Source organism: Homalodisca vitripennis, chromosome 4, assembly GCF_021130785.1.
Source record: "Homalodisca vitripennis isolate AUS2020 chromosome 4, UT_GWSS_2.1, whole genome shotgun sequence".
Classification (NCBI taxonomy): domain Eukaryota; kingdom Metazoa; phylum Arthropoda; class Insecta; order Hemiptera; family Cicadellidae; genus Homalodisca; species Homalodisca vitripennis.
Window position 1 is genome coordinate 107,931,921 of NC_060210.1, and position 14,954 is coordinate 107,946,874.

General features: G+C 34.2%; 1 protein-coding gene across 3 annotated transcripts in view; it reads left to right on the plus strand.

Annotated features, from left to right (window-relative positions):
• The first annotated feature begins 9,717 nt into the window (after positions 1–9,717).
• The window catches only part of LOC124359935 (5' exonuclease Apollo-like), a 47,937-nt gene continuing 42,700 nt past the window's right edge, over positions 9,718–14,954 (plus strand). Inside the window, exons 1-3 of one of the 3 annotated variants that reach the window (XM_046813094.1) lie at positions 9,718–9,904; positions 12,910–13,072; positions 13,596–13,706. In XM_046813094.1, the coding sequence (XP_046669050.1) occupies positions 13,013–13,072; positions 13,596–13,706 (171 nt within the window). In that variant the 5' untranslated portion in view covers positions 9,718–9,904; positions 12,910–13,012. Of the gene's footprint in view, positions 9,905–10,274; positions 10,706–12,909; positions 13,073–13,595; positions 13,707–14,954 lie in introns of those variants that run through there. The other 2 variants (XM_046813092.1, XM_046813093.1) reach the window with 2 other exon arrangements.

A 14,954-nucleotide genomic window follows, 5' to 3' on the forward strand; every position in this document is an offset into this window, starting at 1 on the left:
TCGGCAAGTGAGAATAGAGAAGCGGACACAACAAACAAAACAATAACGGCAGCGCTCCCCGCGGAACTTGTCGACACTACAAATTACTAACCGCTCATCTCTCTTTTTTATTACTTTTCTCTCTTTTGGATACACGAATTTTCTTGAAACAACTTTTCCATTGACAATCAAGCACCTTATATTTAATGATATGGTAGTCTGTTAAACATTTCTTAATACTTTTTATTTGCTTGAACTTCATCATAGAATAAAATGTTCTGCATTTAGTAAGCCTATTAGCAAATGTTTTTAAAATGTCAAAGCTGATATTCTTTGTTTGAAATTTATTTTTGACGATGGAAGGATTGTGAAGGAAACAGGATTTTTCCGGACATTTGCCATCGTTCAGTGAAACAAAAAATCAGTAACACTACGTTTCGAGATCTGCAATCTGATGTCTTCTTCAGGTAAATAACTAACCTAATACATAATTACAAACTAGGTTAAAATAAACAAATCATACCTAAGCGTTGTGGCACGCCTAAGTCAGGAATCACAACCACCATGTTGTGTGTCAACTTCACTAACTCTAAACATGTAAAAAAAACTCCATAAAGTAAGAAATCTGATCAATGTAAGAAATAGATTCACAAAGAGACCAATGTCTCTGTTTTTATTGATTTGGAGCCTTGCGATCATAATAAAGGAATATTTCAAGTGCAATGTTTACTAAACGCTAAAGTTTTATTTGAACCGCTTAATAAAAAGAAAGAAATTGTTCAATGTAAACGTTATGGACGTGTTAAATCATATTGTCAAAATACATTTCATTGTGTTAAATGTTCCCAGGATCATTGATACAAAGGTTTGCAATAAACCTTCAACAGTGCCCCCTTCTTGCGTTTTGTGCTCTGGTGAGCATCTGGCTAACTACAAAGGTTGTCCCTTGTATAAAGAAATGCAAAACAAACAATTCCCTCCCCTTAAAATGAAAACATTTGAAACCAACCAGGATCATTCTAAACGAAACAATCCAACTAAAGTTAAGCAAAACCAGTCTTTTCAAAATATTTTAGTCACTAAATGAGTAACCTTTGCCCAACTGTACAGAAAAATCACAGAAATTACAGTTTTCCTTCAAAGGAACAAGAATCTAATGGACACATAGATTAATTTTAAAGTTTATCCAACAAATTCAAAAATCCTTTGAACGATTTGAAAATATTTTATCTGAATAAGCAGTACAGATCAGTACGTTAATTATTAATCTGCTAACTACTATTGTTCCTCGTCTAAAATTAATATTCTTCTAAAAATCGTATTATGGAATTCCCGCGGGGTGAGTCAGCATAGTCAAGAAGCCCAGTTATTCATTACACAACATAACTTAGACGTCTTACTTATTTCCGACTCATTTCACGGACAGAGGTTAATTCCTAACTACACATTGTACTATACCAATCATCCTGACAACACGGTCGATGAGTAATGACAGTATAAATATAGCTTTATGTAGATCTCTGTTAGTATACAGAAATTCTCTACATTTAACTACCAATGAAACACCAGCTGTGTTAATGTTCAACAGATCATTGACATTATTCAGCCAGACGAGAACCCTAATAGAGACGATCTAATTAAGCTACTGGTCTAACACTTTTATTAATGGACGGAAAATAGAGACAAACGAGATACAAGTTCGGAGTGATTTTTTAGAAACTGCTTATGAGCTTTATCAATGAGGAGTCCTTTATACAAATAAAATATAGATAATACAATCAAGCAACTTGGGGTAAAAACGTATTTGGGGTTGCAAGGATTAATACGATAATATTAGTTGAAAACTTTGTAATTGTCTGTGTTTACTGAACTGACGACAGTTGTTCAAGGGATAACTCAACTAAACGTTCACTGGCTACTTCTCGTGAAGATAACTACTACCTCCTTTTTGTAGTAGGCACAAAATAGAGAAAGGGCATTGTGTTCTGAACTAAACCTGAACCAGTGTAAGGAACTATGAAAATCACTCAAATTCAAGTAATTTTCCCGCATCGGTTGTATAAGGCGTATGTGCAATATCTTTTTACAAACCTCATTCAACAGTCTCATTCCAATCTAAACGAGAGATTAGATCGTTGTTATAAAGTGCGCTGTAGTTCTACTGCAGTATTATTTGAGAATACCACTTTAAAACATATTTTTGTTGTTCGTATATGATTGAAACCCTTATTATCTAGACAATAATAATACAGTGGTGGTGTACTTAAATACATTTGATCCTTCAAAGACAATGCTGAAGTGGATAATATGGAATTAAGGAAAATACAATTTTGTAAATATGAAAATAGGAGTAAAAAAAAGATTAACATAAAAGCTCTCATATTCCTGATGAGTTTTGGTGTCAAACCATTTTTATATTTTGTTTTAAAAATTGTAATGTATTTCTAAGATTTATTTGATCTGTGTCTTATAAAAAATTAATAATATTTAATTGTTTGTAAATATTTACTAAATAATACACATGTTGACTTTTATACAGTTAAATAATTAATAAAAACGCGTGGAGTAATCTTCGGAGAGTTCTAAAAAACGTTTGGGGTAATTTTGAGTCACGTTTGGGGTAATTTTGAGTCACGTTTGGGGTAATATAACGGCTTACTGTTGGCTACGCTGGGTTTTACCGCCACAGAAAGTGATACGCTGTGGCTATATGGCCGGCTACCGTCTGTAGATTAGACAGACGGGTGATGAGTGGTGGCATCAACCGTGACGTAACGAAAGGGCAGCCATAACTGTCACCTTTACATCACTGCCTTAGAAATATAAAAAACACAATTAGTATACTATTTTATTAATTGCATATTATGCATTGGTAATGTATTGAACAGTAATGTAATAAAAGTGTACGCTTAAATAAATTAAAAAGAAGAAATATACAACTAAAAATTAACCATGTACCAGAATCTACACTTCGTAGTTTATTAAGATATAGTTTTGTTTCTCTCAATTTTACTGGAATGTTTCAATTAATAGTCATTAAGAGAGATCATAATTAATTATAAATAATTTTGACATATTAAATATGTATGTCATTTAATAGCATAAAATAACTGGAACATTTGTTTTATTTACTAATAACACTCAAATGGTTATGATTTCATTGTATATTGTATGTAAGTGGTAAGAGGGGAATTAGTCTCTCGTCTTGAGATATTTGAAAATTAATTCTTCCATTTACCGATTAAAATAGTTTTATTATTAATCACTTACGTATTATCGGACTTTAGCAGGACTGTAAGTTCTTATAGAAAGGATCTTTGTACAGTTTAAAGTATATATCATACAGTCTACATCACTACCTAACTATTCTATTGTTTTCGGCAAAATACTGTCAGTTATACAAACGTCTGGATGAGTCAGACAGATGTAAAGTAACACTTAAACACTGGAACTTGAAATGTTATACATCAATGTATAATTATCATTCATTCATTCATTGTTATAAAACACAGGGATGTGTCATTACGATAACAGATAGGATTATCTAGAAAAGTTGGCATCTTACACGAAAGAATTTTGAGCTGTTAACTTACCATAATCTAAATATGTTCATTAAGATGTGACTGGCCAAAAACGGAAAATTGCGTTAAAGCAATAACAATCTAGAGAAAGTTATAAGAGTTGTAGCCTACACGACATCTCAACGAAACAACTGATGGCATCTCACACCCAGCCCAACTGTCGTAGATCTAATACATTTAACGTGGATGATACAAACAGTTCTTTTCATTACCACAACCCCTTCCGCTTTCCTATTACTGTACAATAAATTTCGGGGACTGATGTTTCCTCAAGCTCAAAATTCTTATTTAACAAAAAACGACCATGAAAATTCCTAAAATTGACTCTAAATTTTTTTTTGACAATTTTATTTACAATTTGTTCAGACATTCTTAGAACAATAAGTAAATTAGATAAAATAATAAATTAACACGAGTTAGACTCTATCCAGCGATACAGCTAACACAAATAAACAAGAAAGTTTGAAATTAGAACCAAAGAGGTAAGTCCAGGATTGAGTGTCTCTTCAGACGTGTAACTGACGCACTATTATCCAACAGGTTCATCGCAAGGTAGTTCGGATGAGAATACAGCTTGTCTTGGTACTTCTTGCTGTAGCGAGTTATTTCCTCTTTTACTGTGGGAATTTTGGTGTCTTGATATATTAATTGATTAGTTATATACCACGGAGCTTCCAGGATGTTCCGAAGGACTTTAGACTGAAAACGTTGGAGAATTTCGATGTTGGAGTTATTGGCTGTACCCCAAAGCTGTATACCATAAGTCCAAACAGGTTTCAAAATCACCTTGTATACTAACAACTTATTTCTTAATGATAATTTCGACCTCTTGTTTAAAAGCCAGGATATTTTTTTGAATTTTGAGTTTAAAAATAATCTTTTTTGCCAGATATGAGAACGCCAAGTTAGTATTTGGTCTAGATGCATACCCAGATATTTCACTTCTTCAGATTGGGGGAGGAGGACATTATTAAGAGAGACAGGTGGGCAGTTAGCAGGCCTTGTTGTGAAAGTTACATGAGTGGACTTGGTTTCATTAACCTTCACCCTCCATCTCACAAGCCACTCCGACAAGTCATCCAGCTCAGATTGTAGTCGTTGGGATGCAGTTCCTGGGTCTTCATGAGAGGCTAGTATAGCGGTATCATCAGCAAAGGTGGCCATGGTGACATCGGCTCGTACAGGTATGTCAGATGTGAAGAGGGTGTAGAAGATGGGACCCAATACACTGCCTTGTGGAACGCCCGCCTCAATTTTGTGGAGGTCGGAGTATTCGTCTTGAAATTTGACTCGAAAAAACCTGTTTGACAAATAGGACTTGATGACATTAAAGAAAGAATGAGGAACAATTAGTTTTAATTTATAGAGGAGACCCTCATGCCAAACTTTATCAAAAGCCTGACTGATATCAAGAAAAACAGCCGAGCAGTATCTTTTTGTTTCCAGATCTTCCTTCACTACATTGACCACACGCTGAATCTGCTCAATGGTAGAGTGCTTCTGGCGGAAACCAAACTGATGGTTGGGGATAAGGTTGCCGCTATCAATAACTTGCTGAAATCGTTTTAGAAAAAGCTTCTCAAAATCTTTTGAAGTCACAGGCAATAGACTTATGGGCCTATAAGAACTAACCTGATGTGGAGGCTTCCCAGGTTTAGCTACCATGACAATTTCCGATAATTTCCACTGTGCTGGAAAATGCTCAATTCTCAATATTGCGTTGAAGACAAAAGTCAAAAACATAATAGCTTTCCTCGGCAGTTCTTTTAAAATCCTTCCTGTAATGAGGTCATACCCAGGAGCTTTGTACGGCTTCAATTGTTTCACAATTATTTCAGTTACTTCAGAGGGAGTAAAGGGCTGAACAGGAAGTGATAGTTGGGTAAGTGATTCTAATAAGTATTCAATTTCTGGGTCAGGGGCTTGAGCTGAGTCACTGGGCTTGAACACATCGCGTAAGTGCGTAGCGAATACTTCAACTTTCTCCTTGTTGTTCTTGGCCCAGCCACCACCTGGCAAGATAATCGGAGGAATCGGCACTCTTGGACTAGTCATGTGTTTAGTAGTTTTCCACATTGAATATTTCGTGTCTTCTGTAGGAGTTAGACTTGCAGTAAAAACCTGAAACCTTTCATTATTGAAGTTAGATAACAAACGTTTCAAATCCCGCGCCGCTCTATTGAAGTTGTTTTTATCACGAGGATTCCTGGAGATTTGCCAAATCCTACGAAGTCTTCTTTTTTGAGCAATCTTTTTCTTGATGCTAAGAGGGTAGTTCAGGCCATTAGTGGTTCCATTTCGTTGATACGGCGTTGATTGCCAAGCACACTTCTGGACTGTTCTGTTAAACAATTCAACAGCTTCATCTATTTCACCATTTGTCTTCAAGGAAACGTGTAAATGCAAGTTTTCATCAAGAAGAGATCGAAATTTGTCCCAGTCAGTATATTTATAACTTAACCGCAGTGGACCCTCTGTAGTAATGGCAGATGAACTTAAAGTGAAGATCAATGGAGAATGGTCTGAGGATAAATCAAGACAAGATTCTACACGTGTGTACGTTTGGGAAATACCTTTAGTCACGAAGAAATCAAGCAAATCAGGAATTTTTAAGGGATCAGTAGGCCAATAAGTCGGTTCTCCCGTAGAAAAATATTGATAGTTATTGTCGTTGATAGTCTTGAGGAGATTACGGCCTCTGGGATTGCACAACCGAGAGCCCCACATGGTGTGTTTCGCATTAAAGTCACCCCCCGCAATAAATCTACAACCCAAGGTATTGAAGAAGTCGCTGTATTGCTGGTATGAAACGTTATGACGAGGAGGGGTATACACAGAAGATACCGTGAGTGGACCTGACCAGTCTTCAATCACAACACTGGAAGCTTGAATATAATTATACTTATAAGTAGGTATGGCATGGTGTTTTATACTATTTTGAACTAATACCGCACTACCACCATGAGCAGTATTATCTGGATGATTACAGTGATACAGAGAGTAAAAAGGAATTTTGAAATGTGTCATATCTGTGAAGTGAGTTTCGGAGATAAGCATAATATCAACTTTATGAAGACCAAGAAATATTTTAACCTCTTGAGTATGGTTACTCAAGCCATTGGCGTTCCAAAGTGCTATTCTATAAAAATTATTCATTTTAGCTTCGAAATGACGGAAGACAATAGGTTCATTAAAGTACCTATCTGTTCAGCCTGTTGTATCATTATTTTTTCAAATTTGCTGAAAAAGTCGTTAAGTGTTTTACTTAAAGCGTTTTGAGTACTGTTATCTTCAGACATCGAGTTGGATGCCACCTGTGCATATGATCGTCCCGGCAGGATTCGAACAGTGGATGGACTGGGAGGCCTTACCACTTCTTGGGCTCCCCGAGGTGATTGATCATGAGTTTTACTTTCAGGTACTTTGGGTCTGATCGGGGGAAACGATTTTTGTTTAAGTTCGCGGTACACAGAACAACCTTTGTAGTTCGCCGGGTGGTTCCCCTCACATTGAGCGCAGGTGGGTGGGGTATCACTGGATTTCAAACATGCCCGTGTGTCATGGTTCTGGCCACATTTAACGCACCTGTAAGGGTGCCAGCAATACGTTTTGGTGTGTCCATAACTTTGACATCGCTTACACTGAACGATCTCGGATTTCCTGAGCGGTGGTTCAAAGGTAATTTTTGCATTAAGGAGGTTCTCGATATTAAATATATCTTCGTTACACGGATTTGGTTCCAGATCAACAAAGAACATTGAAAGAGGTGCTTTGGTTTTATGCTGTCTCATATTCATTACGTTGCGAACCTGGAACCCACAGGATTCAATAGCAATCTTAATGTCCGCAACATCAGTAAAAAAGTGCATATTTTTTAAAACCACGCGATATGCTTTCTCTTGTTTGATTTGGTAGGTAAGAAAGGTGACCTGCAACTCTTTTAGTTTGTGCACCAGCTTCCGATAACCGTCAATAGTTGTATTAACTTTGAATTTGTTTTGGCTGAGGCATTTAAATGTGTAGTTGTCATTTGGGATAACAGTTTCAATAGCGGTTATCATGCTCTTAACGTTTACAACGTTGGGTACGAAGATCGGAGGTGGTTTATCCTCGCCAACATGAGACGGCGGCGTCGATGTGGTGCTCTCATCCATCGTATTTGACCCTCCAATAGCATCGAAACGATTATTTGTAGTTAATGAGAAGCTACTTGGGCTTGAACACAATTTCTTCGATATGTCGGGACCGTTCGAAACCAATTTCCTAGGTCTTTTGAATGAACCAGTCACTGTTTGCCAGTGGATGCCGTCATTACTTTCTTTGTCCTCAGAGTTTCGGGAGTTTGGAATACCTGTAGATATTACTGCTGTCTGATTATAACCGTGATCATGTAGAACATGAGCACTATCATCAGTGAAAGCATTTTCACAAGTGGAACCTGTTTGCATCATAAGAATCTACAAAAACGTAAACAATCAAAACATAAACACAAACAAGACAAGGTTATGTAACAGGAAGAACAAAAAACATTACATTATGAACAATAAACTACATCAAAACTATTATCAAAATAAACGAAATCAATTAATAACAGTCCTTATTATCAGTTTGTGAACTATTTCACGAGAAAAAAAGCAAGTTTGTAACAAATCTCACAGAACCAAATACAATGCATGTTCACCAAATAACAAAGTTACTCTAAATATGAAACTTGAATTATTAATTATAATTAGGAGAGGCAAACTAAAATAAAGCCGTAGAATGCATTGTAAGAAAATTATTAAAATAGAATTAACTGAGAACTTACAATATTTGTTAACTTTCAAAACAATGAGTAAAAATAAGTAATTCACTTAATAAAGTTGTAAGAGGGATTGAACGTAAGTTACTAATGCGGTATAATGCTGTTACTAAAATGTGACAAATAGCTCTTTGTAAGCATCCAAATTAAATAATTAGTTATAAAGTTTGCATGATAATGTTTACACGGATCAATACTGTGCAGTTTATGATCAAAAGATAAGATCACTGTATATTTCTAAAGATTTAAAATTTTATACGTACTTGTAATTTAGTTTTTGTTTGTATTCACACTTATGGAGTTTAATCACAACTTTGAAGTTTGGTGCACAATATTGAGTATATTTAGGGTATAGACCTATTTCATGAAATATAGTTCTTCATGAAATGCAATTGTTCTCGAATCACTTATTCTTAATTGAATACCGGTATGGTCCGTATTTTCTTTATTATTGATAAAAGTTTTCAACTGGTCAAAAGAACTAAACTTTCTATAACCCGCCATTTTAATCACAATGCAGTGAATGCACAGTGCTTAGGGATGTTGCGATATTATCGATATCAGTATATATAGATATTATCGTTTCGATATATCCTATATTGATATCGATATAAGTTATCCGATATTATCGTGATATCGGAAGAAATATACAAATATCGGGGTTTTGATATCATACTGAATGAAAAGTTGTAATTATTTATTATTTTGGTTTTATTAGTTTTACGAAAGCAAAACTCAAACAACTTGCTTTGTTCAGTTGTTAAATGCAACGCCAGCAAAGAAATTAACTTTGGAGATTAAGTAAAAAGTAACCAGACGATGCTTGGTTCAGTTAAGCATAATATAGTTGCTTTTTAAAATGAAAGTGTTGTTCTTAAAACCCAGTTTAGATTCTTATAGATTTATATTGAAATTTAAAATTGTAATTTTTATTCTTATTATGGTAATTGTTTTTTAATAATTGTGCTTCAAATGATTCTTAGTTAGAAAATGATAAATAGGATTATTTAAGGAATTTCTTTTTTTTATCTTTAAATATGGTATTTTTTTAATGTATTAAGTTGTACTTGTATTAAAAACATTATTTTGGAAATGAACTCGTAAGTTGTATCTTTGATTATACTAGTTACACACACTCATAAAATCAAAGGTTGTATACACCAATTTAATCATTCCCCTTTCCTTATTTATCGATATCGGTCGATATTAAGGATATCGATATTTGGGTTCGATAATATCGGTGTATCGATATCCAAGCTTGATATTGATATCGATAACAAATATCGGAACTAGCCTCATATTGCAACAACCCTAACAGTGCTAGAGCTACTTCAAAACCTTTGGCGTCACAGTCTGTGACGTCATAGTCGTTCCCGTTTTTTGAAACCAAGCCCGGTGACCGGGCATATAGCTACTCCGAAAATGATAAGCAATTGAAAATTAGGTTATAAAATAATCTATAAATATTTAAATAAAGAGATTTTTGGTATTTTTGTGTTATGATTTATAGTTTAGTTTATATTGAGTATACATATTTAGTTAGGTATGTATTTATACGTTACTTAACTAACATTAGAGTAATATGTAAACAATAACACTAACCTATATCTTGTAACTTACATAGAAATAAGGTAGTTGAAGTTTTAAACACTATTAATTGTTTACAGTGTTATAAAACACTGCAATACTGTAGACAAGCCTTTTGTAAAAGTTTGTAGATTTTTTTTAAAAGAACATGACTCAATCATTGTTCATACTTTGCAGGATTACAAAGTTTGGTTACTGTAAATCACTAGATGTAAATTGTTGCTCACTGTGAAGAACATTTAAAGAAAGTACCTAGTGATAAATTCCAGCTCTGTTTTGTTTACTTTGATCTCAGTAATTATGAACTTATGGCCGTAGTGATAAAAGATGAGTTTTGCATTATTAACCTATTGCTATAGTCCTGACTAGAACAGTATAAAGTTTCAAGGGGAGTAAATGACAAAATAACAAAAGTATAGGACATCAAGAATGGAATTAAGTTTTTCGTGCGAAGTAATTTTCCATAGTTTTCCAGGTGTCACATGGACTTGTTATGATCGTGCGTCAACCTCGTATTGGTTGCTGCTGATGTCAGCCGTTACGCCATCTTTGACTAAGCCTAAAACAATAATACTGAAATCAGGGAAATTGACCTAATTAAAAGACACTTTTGTTGATTTACACCTTCAAAGAATTAAAGTACATATCAGTCTAACACAAGTGCTCCGGACATCCACGCAGACTGCAGTTCAGCACCTTCATGCTGTCCCGCACTGGTGGTGATTTTTTTAAATTCATTCATCCTTCCTAGAATAGGGTAATGAAATGTTACAAAAATTTATCAAAATAAATTTTGTATTCAAAATAACTACCTAAGGACATACATAACTATTGAACGTGCAAAATCAAAAAACAAATTAACTCATTGATTTCCAAAGAAAATTGGAATCATTCAACTACAGTGAATATTTCTTAATTAAAGAGACCGTCAGGAAAAATTCATAAAATAAGTTCTAAATTTACATGTGATGTTTTAACTGTCTATCTAACAATGTACAAAGCCAGTTATTTCACAATATTAAAATATAAAGACAAACAACATAAAACCAGGAAAGTCATTTAAAATTTACTGTGGATACAATAAAACTTACAAGTGGATAAGCATTTAGATTTGTACTAAAGAATAAAACAACACATTTATAATAATTACTAGCACTTATCCGCAGCTTTACTTGCTATTTCTTTCTAACTTTCCATTTTACAAAAGTATAATTTAAAAAATGTACATAAAAAAAACCTACCAAACAGGACTATCATACTCCAGGAGCTGACGTACAAAGCTGTTTTTTAAACAGCAGTACTCATAATGCCACAAGTTGACCTTGTGATGAATCCCATCATCCTGTGTGCACGTCTAGGTATAAATCATAAGCATGCTCATTGAAGGAGAGATCAGCACAATAGGAAACGCCCAAATCCTTTATGGTGGAGACCATATCTAGTGGTTGAAATAGTTACCCAAAGTGTAGCTTAGATCATGAGATCATGTAATCGGCCTACTATTAGAGAGCACTTAGTCAGGTTAGGTTTCATGTTGTTTTACATCCAGGCCAGACTGCAACTGAACAAAGTACTCTTGATTGAAGACCGTTGCAACAATCTTGATGTCATTGGCGAAGAGTAGAGCTTCCACTAGCAAGATGGAAGTTGTGTTATTGATGAAAATAATAAATGGGAATGGACCCTGTAAGGAGCCTGGGAAATTCTTTCACTTCCCCATTGTCTAATATATCTGTGCACTGATGGATGTGACCATTGAATTGTTTATTTTGGTAACTAGTCTAACTCCCCCCCCCCCCACCATTTATACTAAATAGATTCACAATACTGGCATGACCTGAAAAGGCGAATCCATTCCTGCCAAGGAAGTCAGCTTTAGTGCTTGTAGATTTCATTCTTGTTGTATATTAGTTTTCTGTTCAGTACTAGAAATGTGTCAAACCGTTGCAGCTATGGGACCATTGTATCAATTTCGTTACAGATGTGGAGCAGTCCCGGCTATTCTCTCTGTCCTTTGTTACCCCATTGTTTGAGTTATTTTTTTTGAGTTGGTGTTTCAAATCTTTATTTTTTTACCAGTATTGTAAATAAGCTTGATGAGAATAGCAAACATTTTTAATGAGTTTATAATTATTATTTGTTATATTATTGTGTTGTATTAATTAATGCATTCTCCAATTATTATGCCATACTAATTGTTATATGGTGTCTACTCTTATATTATATTTTATGTCTTATAGGTTTGTTAGTCATAGAATTAATTATGTTACTTTATTGAGTATTAAGTGTTGAAACGGCAACTTGTTGAAATGTGACCATTTAGTAGGGTATTTAGTGTATACGAGAAAGTATGGGGCACATTTTTGCTGAAAGAGTACTTTTAAAGACAATAACTGTTTCTTATGTAACATGCAGCATAATTCTCCTGGTATCCAGATACTAAGACTTCTGTAACAAATAAGTAATTGAAGATCCATCCATGATTACATCAAGAGTGATGAATAATCTCACATATATAAAAAAAGATGCTGATACATATTCCTTTGCAGCAATTACTTTCTCCCTCATGAACAAAGCGGTTTGAGAGTCTATATAACCTAGTTCATTCTTGGATGGTAATCCCTCATTTACCTTTATCAGATACACTTTATAATAATGAATACCTAGGCTATTTTAGTAGTAAAAGCTCTTTAAGTCAACGAATTATAAGACAATTTAAGGGTGAAATTGCAAAGGAAGGGTTGTTAAAGTGATTGGAATTTTCTGTTATTGCACATTTAGATAATTAGGACAATATCCAGCCTGCATATCAAGGGGGATGAAAAGAGTGTTATTCTGAGAAGTCAATCCCTAGAAGAGATTAGCAGCCTTAATGGAATCCTGTACTGAAAGAAAGGAATTAAACCATAAGCAACAAAATATAATCATATACAAATAATTCATTTTCTTGATTTTTTTCAGATAGGTATTTATTTAGAGAAAATCAAATGCATAAGCTTTGCTGTTTCAAAATATAATACCCAAAGCCCAAGTAAAAGCGGGAAGTTCAGTACCATATTTAAATATGTATGGAAAAGTAATAGGAACGTCTATTGCTGTGGACTCTTTTCATGAAGTTACTAAAGTAAGTACTCACTTAATCATATAGTAAGTAACATGTCAGTCAACTTTTAAAAAATTATTTCTCATTATTACGTGTGTTAAGAGTTCAACTGTTGAACATTTTACTTCTAGGTATTTGAAGATAAAGTAGTACTTTGGTATTATGTGGAGGCCACTATTTTTTGGAGTTTTTATTAACGGGGGCATAATAAAACTGAATTATTAGAAAGAACTGATTTTATGTTACTTACTGTGAAAATTACATGGAGGCAGAAAACAAGAGCTGATCGTGTTAATGACATGTAATTTTCACAGTGAGTCACATAAAGCCTGTTCTCCTAATAATGTAGTTTTTTAGGTCTCTGGTAAGGAAAACTCTTCCAAAGGTAGTGTCCTTTGTTGAATACCAAAGTGCTGATAAAGTTAAATAATTAATTTATTATTACATAAATGACATATTTTTATGTATTTGACCTATTTTATCTGCATTGTTGGTTTGAATATTGTTATTGATATAACATTGTTATAATAAATTTATGATCTAGGATGGAATCTATTTCCTGACAGAAGGCCAGCTTGATGCTCCATTACCAACCCATGTGGATCGTGTGTACACCTCGCCTTACAATGCCAGGTTACTTCTGACAAAATTTCAGGTAAAGTCAGTTGTCTATATTATTTTCATCTCTATATAAACATTGTTTTTTTTTTAATTTTTAAGTACCTACTAAGTTATTCTAAACAAAATTTGGTGAAACAATAAAACCGTGTATGTTTATTATATTTGTTTTTATATGGAGATTGTGTAGGGGTAGTCCAATAATGTTAGTTTCCTGGAGTGTAATAAAGTTTAATTTTAATTCAACTCTCCTTACCGAGGGAAGACTTTAATAAGCAATCTACACTCGTTATTCAATTGCTATTATTGAACAATTTGATATATTATCCAACTTCGATGTATGTAAAAATCGTACACAATAAGAGTTATAATAAATTACCGTAACAAGAAGAATCTCGTACATTACTATTTTAAATTCACAAATTTTACAATAATATTACAAAACAACAGAACCAACTATGGCCTAGACTTAGATAGCAAAAAACCCTTACAATATTTATAACTTGCCCAGCTTGATATCAATAAGTAACCGCTTTTGTGAAATGGAGGAAAGAATTCTCCCCATGTTTTACCAGGAACCAAACCCACATATTGAAGCTACTTAAACAAATCTCGTCACTTGTGAGAAATATCTTGCATATTTTCCTCATATTCATCACCATTTTCAAAGTCTCAAAATATTAGTTACTTCTTGTTGTTTATTGTTTACATTAAAATTACTATAACTAATAAGTTTAAATCATATGATAAGTTAAATAAATTGTAATATCTAATTATCCTTCGGATAAAAACAATCAAACTATTCGATAATAGTAATCGAACAACAAGTGTAGGCCAGTTATTAAAGTCTACCCACCAAGATAATAACGTAACACCCAACAGTAATGAATTTGATTCTTATATTATAAACATTGTGTTAACCCATTCACTTCAGGAAATCTGTGTTAAGGAGTCTGGTTGGTTTATACTCGTACCTCCCAGAAGGTATCCAGTTGAACCCACTCTGGGTGCAGCAAAAACTGATGTGTCACTTAAGTCTGAGCAACCTTATAGATGTCCAGGAGCAGCACATAACTAACCGCAAATGTTGAGATTCTGGGGTACAAGGTTAATTCGATAGGTCTTGTCTACTGCGGTAGATGGCTGTTGGAGTTGATGGGGTTCATTCCCTAAGTATCAGAGGTTCTTGCTAGCCTAGACATAAGGTGTGTGACCCTTGCCTGCTTTAACTGGAGAGGCTGGTTCAGAGCTGGCTTCCCCTTCTTCCGAGGGGATATGACTTAAG